The following is a 20,933-nucleotide window of genomic DNA, read 5'->3' on the forward strand; positions in this document are numbered from 1 at the left end:
CTTGGTCCTATAGAAATGCTGTTGTTTTTGATGAGCCGTGGCAGAATAGAGATATAGGTGTAATGGGGTACGTGAAACTCGTGACTGACTATAAGGACTACACGAATGTTGTCTCTGGTGGGGCTAGATGTGATGTTGCTGTGGGTAGGGGCTACTGGAAGTGCCCTGCTGCTGGCATTGTGCGCGTCAACACTGATGCTGCAGTGTTGGAGGGGTGGGGTGTGAGTTTGGGGGCTGTAATTAGGAACTCTGAGGGCAGATTGTTGGCTGTGATGGTGCGTCGTGTAAGTGCCCAGGTTAGTGTGGCTGTTGCTGAAGCATTGTCAGCAAGGTTGGGGGTGGTTTTGGCTAATGAGCTTGGCTGTCAGAGGATTGAATTGGAGTGTGATGCAACCTCAGTTGTGAAGGCTGTCAACAGCAGTAAGAGAGGGCTTTCTCCTGTTGATCTTGTTTATGATGACATTGTTTCGTTGAGTAGGAATTTCTTGTCTTTCTCTTGTAATCATATTAGAAGAGGGGAAATTGTGTCGCTCATATGGCTGCTAGGATTAGTCCCGATAATAATGTTGAACAGATCTTTGTATCCTCGTTTCCGCAAGGCTTGTTAGCCTTGGCGGATATTGATCTCGTGAATTAATACTAATCCTGCTCTTTGAGCGTCTTTTCAAAAAAAAAAAGGTGTATAGGGAGTAAATGAATATGAGGGTAAATATGTAAAAAAAAATAATAATAATAATAAATAAACTACTGATAACAAAAAAATTTGAAAGATTACTTACAAAGTGAACCACTAAAAAGGTCGGAGGAGTACTTCATTTTCTTTAAAAAATATAAACAAGTGTGTTGAATTAGAAATTAAAAAGTACAAAACAAATAAAGTAAAAATTACACATTGGCATAATTATAACAAAAGAGAACGATTATACGTGCATATTACTGGTTTCTTCAGTTTTCTTAAATTATCACGATACAAATTTGATTCTCTTAAAACAAGTAAGATACCGATTATTTGATACAACCAGTCTATTTGATTATATTTTTTTATGGAAACGGGGATACAGTTGCACATCAATGTAACCCTTAAATTTGCCATTGATTGAAGCTACAAAACATCGACACAAATCTTCATATATGAGTATGCTGATATACATTTTTTTCATATTTATGAACATATTAACGAGTACATAACCATGACTCTAAAAGATACAATCTAAATAAAAAATACAGTACCTTTTAAACATAGAAATAATACTATTTACATGTCATATTTTTGGTGATGACACTAATGTGTACAAATTGATGAGCAATATGCTTGAATAACTACTTCTTTGTCTCTATTTACATGTCTCATCATATCCAATTCATTTAATTTACGACCTCGTCATTTATGAACGATATAATCATTAATGAATTGTTTGAGTGGTATATATGCAATTGGTATATTATGAAATCTCATTAGGACCACTTTTTAATTATCATGGAACACAATCAAAAGAGCAAATTGGTTTGGTAAGATGAACAAGAATCGATCGTTTATTTTGGCCATTGTCAAAGTATACATCAATGTGACTTTGTCGTAGGGACAATTGCGTCAAAGATATTTAAATCAAAAAGAAAACAATTGTAAAGTATCCCCTTGCTCCGTCCTAATAATACAGGCCACATAAAGTGCATAAAAATGTCAACTTAATTAGTACAATTATATACAACAAAATATTAAATAATGCCACATGTCAATACGTCAATTATGTTAAGATTTGAAAATGGACCAATGACTTAAAACTATCCTTGTAAATCAATAATTCATACAAGTATGGTCCAACTACAGTTCATAGGATGTAGAAATCGTGGGATCTATCACTGTTTTTTATACGTATTTATCTTTTCTAGATTATTATACCTACGTACTTAGATAGTAACAATCAAAGGCTTAAAATTCTCTATACATCTAAAATCTAAATATCTAATCACTATGTAACTATGTTATTAGGAATGGTTTTATTCATTAATTTGCCAATTATTATTTTCAATGGTTAATATTTACTTATTTATAGTATCAAATACTCATTTTGTTTTCATGACATTGTTTAATCTATATGCTTTAATTTGATCATATTGGTGATTAAAATAAACTACTACTATTATGTATTAAAAAAAAAAATGTTAGATCATTAAATTGATGTCTCAGTACGTGTATATATAGATTTAAACTTATATCAAATGATTAATTTTTACTTTTAGACAATTAATAATACTTGTATTAAAGATTAAAATTGTTCATTGAAAATATACACAATCAAAATGAAACAATTTTAAACATTGCAAGTAGTACCAAGTATTACACTATCTTATCTAGAATTCTAGTATACCATAAAAGTAAACATGTGCGATAAATGAGCAGAAATTCGATCAATGAACATAAATAGTAATTTTATATTTGATTGGTAGTTTTTTGGACTATACAAAGTATATTATATAGCATTAATAAATAACTTACTCCTTACTTTATACACAGCGTATAAATTTATTCTACTACTTCTAAGATTTCTAACTAATTGAGTCGGCTAATTGATTTCTCATACTATAATTTATAAACACCCCCTCACCCATAGGCTACAAGGAAACGTACGAACCACTAAAATTATCATACCAAACACCTTAATTAACTTATTATTAGTTGGTGACCAAATTAATTAGTTCCGACTTCCGACTTATCCATCCACAATATAAAGAATACAAGTATAATTTTTTGGAGCTATAGGTTATTTGTCATCATTTGTTCTGCTGGACTATGCTTCAAATTGAAAGTTGAATCTATTACATATCCTCTTTCGAATAATCATCACGGGAGCCTCTCCGTAATATGTAATCCGATTTGTATTATATTTTAGATCAATAAACTCAACCTCTCGTCTCACCATAAGTTAAGGACTACGTAGAGTTTGTATTCTTATTTGATAATATTTTTTGCATCTCTTGTAACATTGCTATATATTTTTTGGTTAGTTTTATATTTCTAGACCAAGTTAACCTTTTTTTTTTCTAAATTTTTTTTTAAAATGTTTTGACTACTAGGCTTTGTCGTTCTTTCACTTTCACAAATGTAAAAATAAAGCATCAACAATGTTTTCATCTTAATTGGTTGTATGCATCTTATGGAGTACACAATTAGTCAAGTACACAAAGTAATAGATCGAATACTACATCCGTTTTGCTGAGTTTTACTCGGTTACTGTAGCTAAGCAGACTAAGAAAAAGTAAAAATGAAATTATACATATGGGTATTTTTGTATTAAAGAAGAGAGAGATAGAGAATAAGAGTTTTGTTACGTAAATAAAATTGGACACAAAGTAGGATTGTGGATGATAAAAAATTAATTAAACTGTTGTCACAAAACGAATAAAGTAAAATTGGGTAGAATCTAGGAAAACGGATGAAAATAAAAAGTGATTAACACTTAGAAAAAATGGAGGTAGTGCAAGCCTTGTGAGTTGTGACTTTGTGAGTTGTGGCCAATGTCCTAGTTTAAAAGCGTCGCTTTTTCTAAATGTCTTGCATGCATGTAGATCTTTTTACCAGCTCTCCATACTCCATACATTAAATAATCACTAAGGGTCTGTTCATTTCAGCTTAATTTAAGTTCAGTTCAGCTCCAATTAGTTCAGCTCTAATCAGTTCAGTTCAACTCTCTAATCAGTTCAGTTCAGTTCAACTCTTAATTTCCTTCTCTCATAAAATATCTATTTCAGCTCAGTTCAGTTCAGTTCAATTCAATTCAATTCAGCTCCATTCAGTTTAGTTCAGTTCATTTCAGTTCCGTAAGGGCCTGTTCACATTTAATGAGCTGAGCTGAACTGAACTAATTAAATTGAACTGATTGGAGTTGAACTGAACTGAACTGAATTGGGCTGAAATGAATATTTTATGAGAGAAGGAAATTAGGAGTTGTACAGAACTGAACTAAATTAATTGAAGCTGAACTGAACTGATTAGAGCTGAAATGAACTGAAATTAAGTAAATATGAACAGACCCTAAATGTGAACAGACCCTAAATGTGAACAAGCCCTAAGATGATCTTAATGACAATAGTATAAGTTTAGAGAATATAGACATGAGTATAGTGTAGTTGAGTGATCGATCAAGAATCATAGAAATATATTAAATGTTTGTCATAGAAATTTATAAACACTAAGAGGAATGTAATCGATGCATAAATATATTAATAGCTCAATTAAAATTCTTTCTTGCGTTGTATTGTATTATAAATTAATTGCATTTCTGCTAGAAGCAACACTTGCTATATCTGCGGCCTTTAGTGGCAATAATAATTGACCTATATCTTAGTAATCTTACCCAATTATATCTAATATTTTCATAGCTCAACTTCTGAAACTCAAATTTATTGAGCATATAAAACACTCCGTAGGAGTATAATGAATCCGATCCTCACAAGTTTAAATGATATTGTTGTTAAAAACTTAAAACAAAGACAATAATTATTGTTCAATATAAAAAATAAAAAATAAATAAAAAATTATTGTTCAATATAATAATCCGAAAGATATACTGTATATATATAATATGTACCTATGTATAAAATCCAAGTATATAACTATATTACTACATAGTATATAACTTAATTGCGCAATACACTTAGCTTGCATCCCAGAATTGATTACATAGCTAACAAATTGCATATTTTGTAATGATCTTGTTCTTAGTACATGAAAGGTTATTGCTCAATCAACAATGATATCTAATACTAAACACGTAGTCGACCAATATAAAAACTTATGGCACCAAATCAACAGCAACGAAAAAAATGGTACTACCTCTCTGTCGAAACTTTATTAGCTAGTTTTCACGTCACTAGATCAAATAACACCATCAACGTGACAATTAGTCTCGGACAAAGATCGAACACATTGAATAGTGATTGATTCAAGCGATTAGTCTACTAGACGTGGTGAGAAGGTGATACGAGCTGCGACTCCTGGGAAACCTACACCGAGCACTATTGTTGCCATCCTCAGGATCATTCGCTTCCATCTCATATAAAATTTTGACGAACAAGTCAACTTCACAAGGAAGCATTATAGGGCCATCATGAAACCCATACTCAGATTCAGCTTGTTCAAGCAACACCTTAAAGAGGGGATGGTTTGTGCAACTAATTTTGATCACAAACCTTTGCTTATCGGGCCCCACGTAGACCGATAAGCAACCCTTGGGTGACAAAGGGCTCACCCGAGGGTTCTTATTATTCGACCCAGATAATTTGTTGAGTCGTGGGCTAAGAGGGCTCGAAGGGCAAAGGGTTGAACATGATTTGCTCTTCACCATAGGACGACTACGATCCGGTGACGATGGTATCGAAAGAAGACTTGATGAAGGTACTCTTACTAATATTTGACCATGACCTATAGACTTGCATCTTTCCCATGTCTTTTTTAGCACACTTCCCTTCTTTCTCTTATCTTGTAATCCCTCCATTATAATTTTTTCGTAACAAATCACAAAATCGTACGTGTGTCAAGTAACAAAAAAAAAAGAAAAAAGAAAACCAACACCTTGGATTATTCAAACGAATAAATTTGTGTTATAAAAGAGTTTGGAATACATAACCCATGTAAGATACCAATTGGAACACGGCTTGAAGTCTTGGCTTAATCGGGTTACTCATATTCCTTCCTCCCACCAAAAAAAAATTTGATACCCGTCCATAAAAAAAAGTTGAAGGAACACAAAAACAAATTTCGAGTCCAAATTCTAGATCAGGAATCTTATATGTGTGGGAAAATGATCGATCACCTAGAAAAAGATACGATTTAAAATGTAGAGGAATTGAAAGTGGCAAAAGAAGTACGGGTATAAATGTATGATAAGAGAACAAGGTGCTTATTTTAAGATTGTGGATTTTTAGTATGTATGAGGAGGGTTGAAGAGATAAGGAAGAACGATGAAGAGCTTATATAGAGAGAGGAAATTGGAAGAAGATATAGCACACAATAATTTTGAGGGTATTTACTGGGGTACATGTATATCTTAGCTTCATTATAAATGCAACTCATTCGATCACATATTATATAATGATGGAGGGGGCCATTTTATGACAATGATGTAAAATAGGTTACTATTCACATTTTTATATTATACTTTTGTTTTATGAGATTTATTTTTGTCAACGCCCCAATTGTCTTGTTTTCATAGGGGTATCTTCTTTATTCGACTTTTGAATTATTGCCTTTTCAAGTAAATGAAGTGTGAATGTTTTTATTTATTTATTTATTTTTACTAGTATTTCTGGAGAGAAAATAAAATATAAATATTCTCTTTGTTTAGTCATATTGTTTCTAATACTCCCGACCCATTTCTTATAATTTGTAAATAATAATAAACGAAGGTAGTAGTTTGAATAGGAATTATAAAGAGAAATCAAGGGGGAAAAATGGTGATTATATATGAATCTTACATATATGACGATAAATAATGATAAAAAAAAAGTGGGTTAGTTGAGGTAAGAAGAGCCCACCAGAGGTGGTAGTATTTATGGATAAGATGAATTATTTTTTTTTTTAATGTTTGGAGAGCCACGAGGGCGGATAATGAGAATCAATTCCAAGATCTCTTGGAACTGGGAGGGAAGCTATAACCACTTAAGCTATCCCCCACTCTCTGGATAAGATGAATTATACTTGTATTTGCTTATAATTAAAAAATTGCAATATTAACAACTTTCTTAAACGGTAACAATAAAGAATTTGTTCATACAAATGAATGAATGATAGAATATACAGTAGGATATTCGTTCCAAGTTTCTTTATTTCTGTATATGGTTTTTGTAATTGTGTGCAAGTAGACTTTGAAAATTTCTACGGAGTATTTGTTAACATTGCTATTTTTATTCTAGTCACCTATAGAGTATAGAGTTATAGACCATAAATAAGTTAAGACCGTTGGTTGGTGGGGCACATATGATATTTGTACATTAGATATTTCATTCTGTAGTAATTCTTCCTTCTCGCTGTTGTCTGTATTTTGGAATTTCTATATTTTTTTATTGTTATATGAGTGAATTTTTAACAAACAAAGGTATGCAAATAAATAAATAAATAAATAAATATAATTATATATATATATATATATATATCAATTAAATGACGAACATTTAATTGATTTAATTTGGTTCAAGTTTCATGTTGTACGTCATTTAATTGATTTGATTCAAGTTTTATGCTGGTTGATAATTAATAATTTTACTTGTTATTTTATACAACTGTTATTGTTGATATTATTTAAACTATATACAAGTAGTATTTATGAAACAAATTAAAGGGCATAATAGCATCTTCTTTTGTACATCTACAAATGGAGTCATTAAAATAAAATTTACTCATAGTAATTAAGTCATGTACAGTATATATTATCGAACGAGTTGGATTTAGAAATTAGAATGAGCTCACAAAATCAAGTTTTATGGTTGCAAACTACTATACAATCTAAGCCGTTGACTTTCAAATGTTATTTTACTTAGAATTGACTCTTCCAAATTTATAAAATGTAACTTCGATTCGTTTCCACGAATAGGCAATTTCTGGCCAATTACAGTGGAATGTATGTAATATAATTGTCAAAATAAGGTGTGATGCTTGAATTTGTGGCTTACATTCAACCAAGTCCTAGGCCATGCAATGAATCTTTGGAATTTATTATCGACGTACATTTGAATATGTCAATTAGTGAGAACGGCCGTGCGAAATTGATTTGAATATGTCAATTAGTAAGAACGGCCGTGCGAGATTCAAATTACTCCTTCCTAAGCACGTACTATAGACGACTATACTTCTAGAGTTGTCCCTACTTTGCTTATGAGGAATTCATGCATGCAACATGCTAAGGTAAGTCGTTGTTCAACCGTGCATTGGCGTGGAACGAATATCATTGAATTTCTCTCCATATAATTGACGAAAACATTAAGTGACAAACCGATCATTGTTCGAATTGGGTTTGGGTCTGGTCAAGAGATGAACCTTTTAATTCAATTGTGATGTACAGATTTTGTTGTGTTTGGGAACATTAGGGATAGCTCTATTTGTATAATTTTGCACTAGATTTTAAGTTTGAATCGGAATATAAAAGTGAATTATACAACAGTTATTCCTTTAATGATAAGAGAAGATTACCTTTAGACTTTAGTAGTATGTTCAACAAAATTAAGTCATGCTCAACAAAATGCCGACATCAAATACCCATCGATTCTTCATGATCCCCTATACATATATCATTGTTAAGTTTTCTAATGTACAAATTATGAGAGAAGATGATAACTTAAAAAACGGTATGATAAGTTGTGGCATGCCACATACCAAAATGTGGATATATGTGCTAACAGCCTTGACTAATCAAATCGTAGATATGTACATTAATATAATTAAGTTGGTCGTAGTAGCTTTTATTCTAAATTAAAGCTAATAATTGTTACTGTTGACGTCCCATATTTTTGTAATGAATATTAAATTTTAATGTTTGAGAGGCTATAAACATCAATACTAATTAAAACATTAATCACTAATCAACATCAAAAACGTCAACTACAGTTACTAATGACCTCGTGTGTACCAATGGGATAACATGTCGTGTATTGAGGTCCTATAGAAATTATTTTGCTCAAAAATATTCAGCATGATTTCTTTTTGATGATGTACTCGCATTGCATTTCATGCCTTTTTTTTTTCTTCTTACTCTTAAAACGGATCAATTAACATTATAATTTTTAAATGTGACTGCTTGCATCGAGTGACTTTGTTCTTGTTAAATTTATTACTTCCGTCACTTCAAAAAATTGCAATATTACTATTAGATTAGTAGTATCTTTAATTTGTATGTATAGTATGAGTAAGGGGACAAGGTTACGAAGGTGTTTGCAAAGAATATATTATTTGTTGTGGTACCATATAAATAACGACTAGATTGAGGAAGAGCTCAGGTTGTGCTTAGAGCTCATCGCCTTGGTTATATATATATATATAAATTATGTCTATAGTAGGAAATAAAGGGAAGTCTAAAGCTAATGAGATTCTAAAAAGAAAGACATGCAAAGTATGCCAAAATAAAACTATATGGTTTAGTAATTTATAAGATCGACTTATATCTCACAACTAGCTTATGGTCCCGTGCAATGCACGGATTTACCAAAATTTATAAATATTTTTATTTCAACAACTTTTTATGATTTTTTTTATAATAAGTATGCAAAAAGTCAATATTCTGTAAAAAAATATTTCGTAGTAAACTTTAGGTTGTATATACGTGTATGACATATATATATACTCCGTACTAATTATATTAAAAATTATGCATATATTTTTAAATAATATTATTTTGCTTAAAATTTCTATAAGTTGTTACAAAAATGTTTTATTGAATTTGGGACGGAAAGATTGCGTTTAAGTAGGAAAGAAAATATTATAGTGTATTAAAATTGCTTAAGATAATTTGACAAAAAAGGAAAAAAAAAAAAAAACTGGAGGGAAATTATTTAACCAGATTTTGCCATGTGTCATTTTTTATTCGCCTTTAGTATATAGTTATTGATAACTCCCTTCCCCTCAATATCTCTCGCCCTTATGGGAACTTGTTTGCCTACTGAAGTACTGAGGGTCTAAGGCTATGTTCAGACACATTATGTAAGGTAGGGCATGTTCACTTCAGCTTAATTTCAGTTCAGTGTAGCTCCAATCAATTTAGTTCATCTCCAATCAGTTCAGTTCATTTCAGCTCCTAATTTCCCTCTCTCATAAAATATTCATTTCAGCTCTATTCAATTCAGTTCATTTCAGTTCAGCTCCAATTAATTCAATTCAATTCAGTTCACTTCAATTCAGCTCCAATTAGTTCACTTTAGTGAATGTGAACAGACCCTTAATATCAACTTATTTAAAAAATGATCATATCGCATCAAACTAGGTTAGATCAGGTCAGATTAGATCTTTTCTTTTTTAGTTTACATTTAATTTTCGTAAAATATCATTAATTTCGCTATTAAAAACTAATATGATGATATCATTTTTTGGAATGTACATTTTTATGACTTTATGATATCTCATTTAATGTGTGTACAAATAAGGGTTAAAGTTTAGTCTCTTTCAAAAAAAAAAAAAGTTAAAGTTTAGTCAAATTTGAAAATCAAATCATATAAATAAAAAAAAATATTCTTATTAAATTTGACCATACTATGTTAACTAAACATATCCTGAACCAAACTAGACAGCATCGTGTGAGATTTCAAATCGATAGAGCACTTTTCTATACCTACCAACCAAGAAAATAAAACAAAGAAGAAGCCTATGTTCCCTAACTACTTTTTATAATAATGATTATGATGTATTGAAATTTTTCCCATGGAGGCGGATGCACGATGCTCCGTGCATCCGTTTTTTTTTTTCTAAGAAGGCGGAATGAAAATTTAGTTGTTCTAAATAACATAAATTTATTTTGTAAAGACCATATGCTATTTTATAAAAAACATCACATATGTTATTTTGTAATGAACATATAGTTGTTTTGTAAAGAACATATAACTATTTTGGAAAAAAAATATCCAGCTGTATGTTCTTTATATATATCTAAAGAACATCCGTAATATTAATAAAGAACATAATAAGATAATGTAATGAATATTATTTTTTATTCAACCACCATAATCTAATGACAAAATTCAAAGAACATTTCAAAATAAACAATTAACATTATTATGTCACAAATAAAAGTACATTATTTAACAGCATGTTATTCTTTACAATTCTATACGAGTAACATGTTCTTTTCACTTTAACAGAATGTTCTTTACATTTCTATACAATGTTTTTTCGCCTTTTACAATTCTGTAACATGTTTTTTTCACTTTAACTTAATGTTCTTTATATTTCTATACAATGTTCTTTCAGTTTTTTTTTTAAAGGGATGTACCATGCGGATCGTGCATCCGGCTACAGGAACCACGCATTGATGATGTATTAAGCTATCTACACATTGGATAAAGTTAACTAGCCGGAAATCCTAATTCTTTATTATTTGATTTGTAAACTGGTTTGTGACTCGGACAATGCTCTGGATTTTGTTTAAATACAAAATTGAAAATTTAATTTAAATTTAAATAATATCTTGAAAACATCACCTTAGGTATAAAATAAAATAAACTAAACGGAAAAAAAATATGTGGGAATAGAAAGAGAGTTGTAGTAGTAATGTAGTATACATGTAAATATTACTATGTATAATTGCTTAACTGGTATTGAATCAAGAAAATTACCATCCAAGGAATCAACAACCATTATTAAGTGATTTAATTCTTACGAATTAATTGTAGCTTATTGTGCAGTTACTTCGAAGTCACATTCTAAGGGAAAAATTAAATACAAAGGTTATACATATGATCGAAGAGTTTTAGAGTGATGACTTATACAATGACATGTATGTTAGGGTGACACATAGCGGTGATGATGTGGTGCCAAATCATATATAGAGGGATTGGTGACACATGGTGATGGTATGTTATCCTTTTGTGTTTTAATAATATTATAGATATAGATTATAGATGTCTTTAACACAAAATATTAATTTACTAAACTAATATTTTTGTTTTCATTGGACTTGGGTGATGCCCATATTATTACATATTTATAGACTTGATCAAAGTTAGCCTGACCCGTTGGCCCATCACGACCTGATTTTGGGTAGAATTTTTTAGACAAACTCGGAAATGAGATTTTATGCAATTTATATAGTTGTTTGGTTTGCCTAAAAAGCCTGAATGGCCCGGCTAGTTTGGGCACATAACTTTTGGCCCGAAGCTTGGCTCGGCCCGAGGGATGGGCTGAATTTCCAATCTTGGCCCAGCCTGGCCCGCCCAATGATCACTTTACATACTTACATGAATGAGAATCGATCCCAAGATCTTGTGGAATCGGGAGAGAAGCTCTAACCACTTGAGCTATCTCGCAATCTCAATTTGTAGCTATGTATTCGTTTAAAATAACCAGCATAGTGCTAGATCAATTTGTTATTAAACAAATGTAACACATGGTCATACATAAGAAAAATATCAAATGAATACTTTTGTTTGGCATTGTTGTGGTTTTGTGTTTTTTAAAATCATATGATATATGTCACATAAATACATAATGAATCAAAAATTATTTTAACTTATTAAAATCATGATAATTTTAAAAGCTGATGATAATAGAAAATTGAAAACACATTTTTCTTGTTTCTTGTTTTTGGTTTTTAGTTTTTGGAAAAAAACAGGAAACTGAAAATAAAAAAGAATGTCAAACAAGCCCTAAGATAGTGTAAATGAAAGAAGGAAGGTGATGGGTAAGTTTATACATAAAAAAAAGCGAAACAAATAGATTTATAAGAATACTATTTTTATGCCCCGTGCGATGCCCGGCTGTTTATTGGATTTTAAGATAAATTTTTAATCTATATATCAAATTTAAAAATATATAGTTAAGAATTGATGTGCTTTTGTGACGATTTGCTATCTAGTAGGCATGTAATGACTAATAATAATGTTGATGAGAATGTTCGATTTAATACATTAAAAAAATAAAAAAAATTAGCAAAAAATAAATTAAATAAAATAAATGTTCAAAGCCTGTTGGGTTACCCAAACCCAAAACTTTGGGCAAGAGTTGAACATTTCTTGACTCGTACCTGAAGTGACCCAATCTGAGATGACTCATGACCTGACCCTAATTGACAAGGCTACATACTAATAAATTTCTATTAGATTGTGAATTATATTATTTTAACCGATTAGTAAATATTATAAATGGATGTTTTACGCTTTAAACTACTTCCTTCGCTCCAAAAATATTATGATATAAAAAAAAATTTATTTGATAATTTTTGAGAATAATTATAACCTATTAATTTTTTTGAATAAAATTATAATTCAATTTGTAAATCTAGTATTTTATTGAAAATAAAACTCTAAACTAACAATTTTATCCTAAAAATCTATCCAAATAGAATTCTAAACTAACTTTTTTTTATCTTCTGAAGTCTATTTAAATCTATCCAACGTGGCACAACACTTGGCGAAAAGTTGGAACGCCAAGTGCCGTTGCCTTGTGACCTGGCTAAAAATTTAGGGCCTGTTCATATTTACTGAACTGAGCTGAACTGAACTGAACTGAACTGATTGGAGCTGAACTGAACTGATTGGAACTGAACTGAATTGAGCTTAAATGAATATTTTATGTGAGAAGGAAATTAAGAGCTGAACTGAACTGAACTGAAATGATTTGAACTGAACTGAACTGATTGGAGCTGAACTGAACTGAAATTAAGTAAAAATGAACAGGCCCTTAGCTTTATATATTAGTAGTTATGATTTTTAGAATTTATTTAGGTAAGTATTGATTTGTATATTAGAAGATTGATAAATGAAGAATATAATCTCATTGTAATTAGGAAAGTTTTGATTTGATTGATTATGGGATCAATATGTTAAAAAAAAAAACATTGATTGGAAATTTATAAAATTATAGAGTATTTGATTTAGAAAATTACTTAATTGTTATAGTAGAAAATGATAGGGTAAATTATAATTTTGCTCTTTTTATTCAATATTGAAGTATAAGCCAATAGAGGTACTAAGGTCTTTTTAGGTGAGACACCATAACCTCCCTCCTTGGCTTACATAATAAAGATATTTAAGCCTTCCTATAATGCAAGATATAAGGAAATCAATCTTGGTGATCCTAAGTTACCATTATTAAAAGATTGTGATATATCATATATGTGAATATTAGGAGAGAATAATAATAAGAAAGGTAAGATATAAGAATGATTACAACACAAATCATCAATATGTTAAAATGATGATATATTAATGAAATATAATTGTTCATATTGATATATTCAATTATATGAGGGTCAATTTTTCACAAATAATTGATTATGAAATATATATTATTTGATTTATTTCCTAAAATACATTCTTACAATTATTAGAATTCTTAAGTGTGAAGTATTATGTTTATTATAATTTTTAAAAAGTGTGAAGTTTTAGAATAACACAAAACCGTGTTAATTTATGATTAATTTTAATTTGGATTCTTTTTTGCCGCAATTTAGTTTATGATTATTTGTTCTAATTTTAGATACTTATTTTATTTTTGGTGGTGGTTAAAATTATATTTGCTAGGCAAAAACTTTTACTTCTTTAATTGCTTAGTTTACACTCCCTATGCTCTCAATTCTTTTTGGATTTTTAGGTGAGTAGATAAAATTTACAAAGGGTAGTAATGTAAAATTTAGGCGAACTCTCAATTTTATTTGGATTTTTACGCAAGTAGATAAAATTTACGAAGGGTAGTAAGGTAAATGTAAAATTTTAACGCGAGAGAATGGGACCCACCTTCAAGATTTTAACCTACCAATAAGTGCATTATTATTCATTCCTTCCTATCATCACCTCCTCCTCAGTTTCATCTTTTTATTCAGTTTTGTTTATACATACACTTAAAAGAAAAAAAAAAAATTTAATTCATCTTTTCTTCCTTGGTACCATGATTAAGCAAGAAATCCCAAGAGACATGGATTCAACCCAATTGAAGAGGAAAAACCCTAGTACAACATCATCACCTGTTGTGTTTCATGATCTCATTGAAATCGACTCGGATTCCGAGGATGAGTCGAATATTAATAACCACAATGATAATGATGATTCTTTTGTAGATGATAACAGGTTAAAGAAGCCAAAGGTTGAGATAATTGATGATGAAGATATTAATAATAATATTAATAGCGGTGATGATGATCAGGAAGAAGCTAACGATGTTTTACCAGTAGGGTTTCTTGACCCTCTTCCTCCGTTGGAGAGGGAACTTGTTGATGCAAGTTATAGTAATGCTGCTGTTGTTAGTAATGTTACAACGGCTGCTGTGACCGCCTCGTCGAGTGTTGCTCGTAAACAGTTCTGGAAGGCTGGTGATTATGAGGCTTCCTGTGTTCTTGGGGCTCATGCATCCACCTCTTCTTACTCCGGTATTTTTTTTTTATTTTTTTATTTGTTTTTTGGTGAATTGATGAATTTTTTTGTGTACTTGGATTAATTTGTTGTTGTGTTTTTCTTATTAATGAAATTATTTCTGTTTGTTTAATTTGTTAACTTATTGGTGAATTTGAGTTTGAACTCTTTGTAATTGAATCATCAATGATTGTTTAAATCTTCATACAAGCAAGTACAATTGTGTTTACTTAAAGATCATCACGTTATAGTACTATCTCTGTTCCTATTTGTTGGTTACGTTTAAAGTCTATTTGTGGGAGAAAAATGGCCAAAGCGTAACCATCATAAAAAGAATGAAGTTTATTATAATTGTCCGGTGTAATTTATATGAATACGTATTACACTTATACTTAATTTATGGCCAATTTTTAGGGAGCATTGTTGATGTTGCAAACACCTAAAACTAGGTGCTAAATTGCTAGTGATGCTCATGTATTCAGGAAGAAATGATGATGCTTGAAATCTTTTGTGCACCTTTTTTTTTTTTTTTTTTTTTTGAAATCTTTTGTGCACCTAATGTACATTCTATATGAGAATTGAGATAATGATAAGAGAGTTTGGGTACATGAGATGCTAGATGAAGTCTTCTATGTCCTTACCTGGCCTTTCATACAAAATAAGTACAATCAAGGCAGAAACTTTGTAGCAACTCCGCAATAATATTTATCTAGGGCCAATTTGCATCATTGTGGTAGAGATGTTGAGCATAATTGTTATTCAAGAAATCAATTTAGTAAAATTTCTTACAATGCTTCAATTCATTGATGTCTTTGCCTTATTTAATAGTGGTGAAAATAAATTCTATATCAATCTATTGTAAATGTTTGTTCTAGCTGTTTCATGATAAGATGATCATCTAGTTATAAATGGATCAAGATATTGTGCTTTAATTTTTCTCTGCGATCATGTTACATTGCTTGATTCTAACAATATCTTTTCTCTCATTGTCAGCCGGTATGGATCATGTTAGGGTCCATCCAAGGTTTTTACATTCTAATGCAACAAGTCATAAATGGGCATTGGGAGGTTAGCCTTGATTATGAAGAATTATTATACAAAAATATATATGCTTATTATGAAAAGGTTACATACTTATGGTGCTTTATCTCTTCACTGCAGCTTTCGCTGAGCTCCTTGACAACGCCTTGGATGAAGTATGCACACATAGCTTAACCACTGATCAAATATGCATCTCATGCAGACAATTTTTTAAGGCCATATTTTTTATAAATGCTGTTGTTATGTTGCGTTTGTAGGTCAATAATGGCGCTACTTATGTTAAAGTTGACATGCTTGTAAACGAAAAGGACCGCAATAATATGCTTTTAACTGACATAGACCGCAATAGAATGCTGCTAGTTCAAGGTATGTTTCTCTGTTTTCAGCTTTAAACTTCAGGATTTGGATGTAATATCAATAGTATACAGGACAGCCGTTTATTTTAATTATTTAGAATAAAGTTGTCTCATATTCTTCATTATGAAGGGTTTAATTGCTTGACCTTGATTATTTTCTCATGATCCGAACATGTTCTGCACCCCTTTATATCTGGCTTTTGCAATAGCATTGTTGCATACCACATACTAATGATTGGCACATCGATTGCAGATAATGGCGGTGGAATGGATCCCAATAAAATGAGGCAATGCATGTCTCTTGGGTATTCAGCAAAGAGCAAGCTTGCAAACACTATTGGGCAATGTGAGTGATTCTGTTCGGGCAGTTGAAATAAGTATTGGACTATTGGAGCAAAGCTTAAATGTTAGACTTATTGCAGCATTGTTGCTAACTTGCTGACCTTATTTTTGCATAGATGGAAATGGGTTTAAGACTAGTACCATGAGGCTAGGGGCAGATGTTATCGTCTTTACAATGTGTCAAGGGAAGGACGGCACATGGTTAGTTGTTTTCCTTAGCACCTCGATCTCATAGCTAGACACACATTATCATCTAATTTGATGAGTTAAAGCTGTTTTGATGTTTCACTGAATCATTTCACATATTCTGCAGTCCTACAAGAAGTGTAGGGATGCTGTCATACACATTTTTGACTAGTACTGGGAAGGAGGATATCGTTGTTCCCATGGTAAGATGATCTTTTAAACGAGTATTATTATTAATCTTTGAAACTTGTGTAAAGAGACAAACTTATCAAAGATGATTTACCAAACACTTCGACTATTGGTGATCACTTTTAATTTGTGTTGATGTTTCTGTTCAACTAGATTGACTATGAGAAGAAAGGGGAAGTTTGGACAAAGATTGTACGCAGTTCTCTTGAAGATTGGCATGTAAATTTAGAGGCAATTGTCCAGTGGTCTCCATTCTCAAGCGAGCAAGACCTCCTTCAGCAGGTAACCTCTGCTCGTAAATCTCTTGTTTGCAAGTGTTGAAGTTTGACATTCATGTAAAGCTTAAAATTTCCTCTGATTGATTAACTAATTTTGATGTTTTGCTTTTCATTGCTTTCTGATATAGCCCTGAATTTTTTTTATACATACAAATTTGTTTTTCGAGTCTAAAATTTTGCTTTGTATGTAGTTTGATTCCATAGGTTATCAAGGTACCAGAATTGTAATATACAATTTATGGGAGGATGATGGAGGACAGTTGGAGCTGGATTTTGGTACCGATCCTAATGTATGTCTCTAAATACTATACACTATGAACAGATGCTAAATCATTATCAAAATGATTTCATAAGCCAAAGATATATTTTTGATGAACAGGATATCCAAATTCGAGGAGTCAATAGAGATGAGAAGAGGATAGCTATGGCTAGAAAGTATCCCAATTCTAAGCATTTCTTAACTTATCAGCATTCACTAAGGGTATGTGAGGTTTATAGTTCATATCTTTTCATGCTTCTTCAATGGAATATGCAGTGTTTGCAACTGGTCTTGGACTCTTGGTGTTAGAGATGCAATAAGTCACCCCTAGACTAATTGGTCGCCTTAAATGTTAGGATGACACCGATCTCTTTTTAATAAGAACTATATGAATGGTGAATCACATTGGGGGGAAAAAAATTCTAACAGACTAACTGTCATTTTAATTGCTTTGTTTTCAGAGTTATGCATCTATCCTTTATCTGAGACTTCCTCCTGGATTTCGGATTATTCTGCGTGGGCAAGATGTCATGCACCATACACTGGTGAATGATATGATTCACCCAAAACAAGTTTCATACAAACCTATGCCTATAACTGATGGGAGTGTAAAGGATTCAGCTTGCCAGTCAGAAAATGTACAATCTCTTCGATATCCTACATTTTGCTTCTTATTATAGCTGATTGATATGAAAAGTTCAACTAATAGTGTCATTATGTACGTAGATGCAAGCTTTGGTGACACTGGGATTTGTGAAAGATGCTCAAGATCATATGGATATACAAGGGTTTAATGTTTACCACAAAAATCGGCTAATTAAGGTTAATAGCTTCTCAGCCCTGCCTTATGCTGTAAATCTTTGCTGTTTGTTTAGCATATCAATGATAATTTCTTGTTTCATCAGCCCTTTTGGAGAGTCTGGAATGCTGCTGGAAGTGATGGTCGAGGAGTCATAGGTACCCTTATCTCTTATGAATATATGCTGCAAATTGTGGTGCTTTTTCGGTTTGGAATTTGATGAGTTTACTAGACATTCATTATGCATATATAGGGGATTGCATAATTACATAGTTGGGATAGACTATAGAATCAATGTACCCTTTCCAACATATGTTTTTCTCTGTTAGGTGTTTTGGAGGCCAATTTTGTCGAACCAGCTCATGATAAGCAGGGTTTTGAGAGGACAACAGCACTATCAAGACTTGAATCGCGGCTAGTTCATCTGCAGAAGACTTATTGGTTTGTTGATCTCATCACTGCCTTCTTTTTTTTTTTTTTTTTTTTTTTTTTCGTGTGCTAAGTTTTAATCGCGCTTGTTTTTCTTTTAGGCGTGACACCTGCCATGAAATTGGTTATGCACCACGAAGATTAATAAACAAAGTCGTTCCAATAGTGTCTTCTCCTCTGCCAACTAGAGGCAATGGCAATGCTATAAAGGGAACGACTCCCAACAGAAGTGATGACAGCGCTTTGGAAATAACCAGAAACAGCAGTAAGAGGAATTCTGTTAAGAAAGATAATCAGGTTTCACCATATGTTGAATCTTCAAGTGAAGACGATGAGATGACTAATAATCATATCGAGTTACCATCACCAACAATCCAACACAACCCTTCCAGTAGTAACAAGGTACTTGAGAAGTGACATAAAAGTATATAAGATCTTTGCATAAATTATTAATTGCACCACATCAATGTACAATTGCAAATATAATGTTAATCTGTCATCTCAATCTGAGGTAGTCTATTGTCCGTACTGTTTTATGGGTCGGTTTACACATGAACCAAATTTGATTATACCGTGTAGTGTCAGTTTGGCTCATGTCATGGGATGTGACAAAGTTTTACATTGGTCTACTGAAACCCTCCTCATTTATCCAGGCTTGGGACTGGCAACGGGATACCTAGTGGCGGAGTTATACATAGTTATTTCCCTTTCTAATTATATAATTACAGAGTTTAACGTATTTATATCTATCAATTGTACTACATAGGTGGAACAGATCAACAATAATAAGTATGTTGAAATGCTACAAAAAGAGAACCTCGAGTTGAAACAGAGGTATCATCAATTTCCTGCGCAATGAGAACAGTAATTTTTGTTCATTCTCTTTTGTTTCAATTCATGTTTTTAGACTATTCACCTTTTGTTTTTTCATTAATTCTGCTGTAGGCTAGAAAGGGCTATTGAATCAAGGGATAATTCGCTGCGAGAGCTACAATTTGAAAGAGACAGGAGTAGAGCCCTTGAAGCTCAAGTAAGTATACATTCAGTTGCACAAATTGCTGCTATCTTTTCATACAGTTATTTAATATTTACTCTTTTATATGATCATAAATTGATACTGAGATTTGTACGCTATTAATCTGAACCTACAGCTTGAAGAGGCCAACAGAAAAAATGCTGAAATGGACAAAGAGCAGGAAGCTTTAATCACGATATTTGGAGAGGAAAGAGAACGAAGAGATGCCGAAGAGGAAAAGATGAGAGAGCGTGCTAGGGTAAGTCACACCTTCTGACTGAGGGATTTAATGCCCTCCTTGTCAAAAACCACACACAACATTACTCTAAGGGCCTGTTCTCATACTTTTATTTTCAGTTCAGTTCAGTTCAGCTCTAATAAGTTCAGTTTAGTTCAGCTCCTAATTTCCTTCTCTTATAAAATATTCAGTTCAGTTCAGGTCAGCTAAGTTTAGTCAATGAGAACAGGCCCTAACACATTGCCCTCTCTAATAGCATCCCACAGCCCTTCTTCACACTTGGATAGCAGCAACTACTTGACAGTCTGATAAAATAAAATCCTGTTATATCTGTCTATTGCACCATTTTATGAGCTTTTTTTTACGATTATTTTCACCTGTAAAGTAAATGTGTGTGTGTGTTTTTTTCCCTGTAGGCTGCTTCTAAAACAATTGACGATTTGGTCGAAAAAGTGCATAGATTGGAGGAATACGGGAAGTTACCAAGATGTAAGCCTGAAATTGATTGAGCAGTGTGTTTCATTACACAACCCTCAGCTGTAATGTACAGGAATCAGAGTAATTTAAGGTGGGAGGATTATTTTCTTCCCAACTGAAGTTGTAAGCATCAATTGGAGCAAAAGACATGTAATAGACATAGAAATACCTCAGACCTCTGTTTTTTTTTTTTTTTTTTTTTTTTTTTTTTTTTTTTTTTAAAAAAAAAAATGTATATAGACATATATTTAATTGAGACTAGTTTAGATCTGATCAAAGTTA

General features: G+C 31.7%; 2 protein-coding genes across 2 annotated transcripts; one reads left to right on the plus strand and one right to left on the minus strand.

Annotated features, from left to right (window-relative positions):
• Positions 1-4,511: 4,511 nt before the first annotated feature.
• Positions 4,512-6,042, minus strand: LOC145602211 (uncharacterized). Its single transcript, XM_081658383.1, has one exon. The coding sequence runs from the start codon at positions 5,493-5,495 to the stop codon at positions 4,944-4,946; it is 552 nt and encodes a 183-aa protein (XP_081514509.1). The 5' UTR covers positions 5,496-6,042; the 3' UTR covers positions 4,512-4,943.
• An 8,539-nt stretch (positions 6,043-14,581) lies between these two features.
• Positions 14,582-20,683, plus strand: LOC145600793 (protein MICRORCHIDIA 7-like). Its single transcript, XM_081656657.1, has 19 exons — positions 14,582-15,059; positions 16,036-16,110; positions 16,204-16,238; positions 16,341-16,449; positions 16,693-16,785; positions 16,898-16,982; positions 17,095-17,170; positions 17,310-17,438; positions 17,626-17,724; positions 17,814-17,915; positions 18,155-18,331; positions 18,420-18,515; positions 18,599-18,650; positions 18,822-18,933; positions 19,023-19,323; positions 19,688-19,755; positions 19,867-19,951; positions 20,073-20,195; positions 20,591-20,683. The coding sequence occupies exons 1-19, from the start codon at positions 14,582-14,584 to the stop codon at positions 20,681-20,683; spliced, it is 2,388 nt and encodes a 795-aa protein (XP_081512783.1).
• The last annotated feature ends 250 nt before the right edge of the window (positions 20,684-20,933 follow it).

Source organism: Chenopodium album, chromosome 21, assembly GCF_948465745.1.
Source record: "Chenopodium album chromosome 21, dcCheAlbu1.1, whole genome shotgun sequence".
In the NCBI taxonomy this organism is placed as follows: domain Eukaryota; kingdom Viridiplantae; phylum Streptophyta; class Magnoliopsida; order Caryophyllales; family Amaranthaceae; genus Chenopodium; species Chenopodium album.

Bases quoted from the DNA above. Each gene is read 5' to 3' on its own strand.
- LOC145602211 (XM_081658383.1), bottom strand. From the start codon at position 5,495: ATGGAGGGATTACAAGATAAGAGAAAGAAGGGAAGTGTGCTAAAAAAG.
- LOC145600793 (XM_081656657.1), top strand. From the start codon at position 14,582: ATGATTAAGCAAGAAATCCCAAGAGACATGGATTCAACCCAATTGAAG. The intron at 17,725-17,813 runs GTATGTCTCTAA...TTTGATGAACAG, and splicing joins ATTTTGGTACCGATCCTAAT to GATATCCAAATTCGAGGAGT. The intron at 20,196-20,590 runs GTAAGTCACACC...TTTTCCCTGTAG, and splicing joins AGATGAGAGAGCGTGCTAGG to GCTGCTTCTAAAACAATTGA.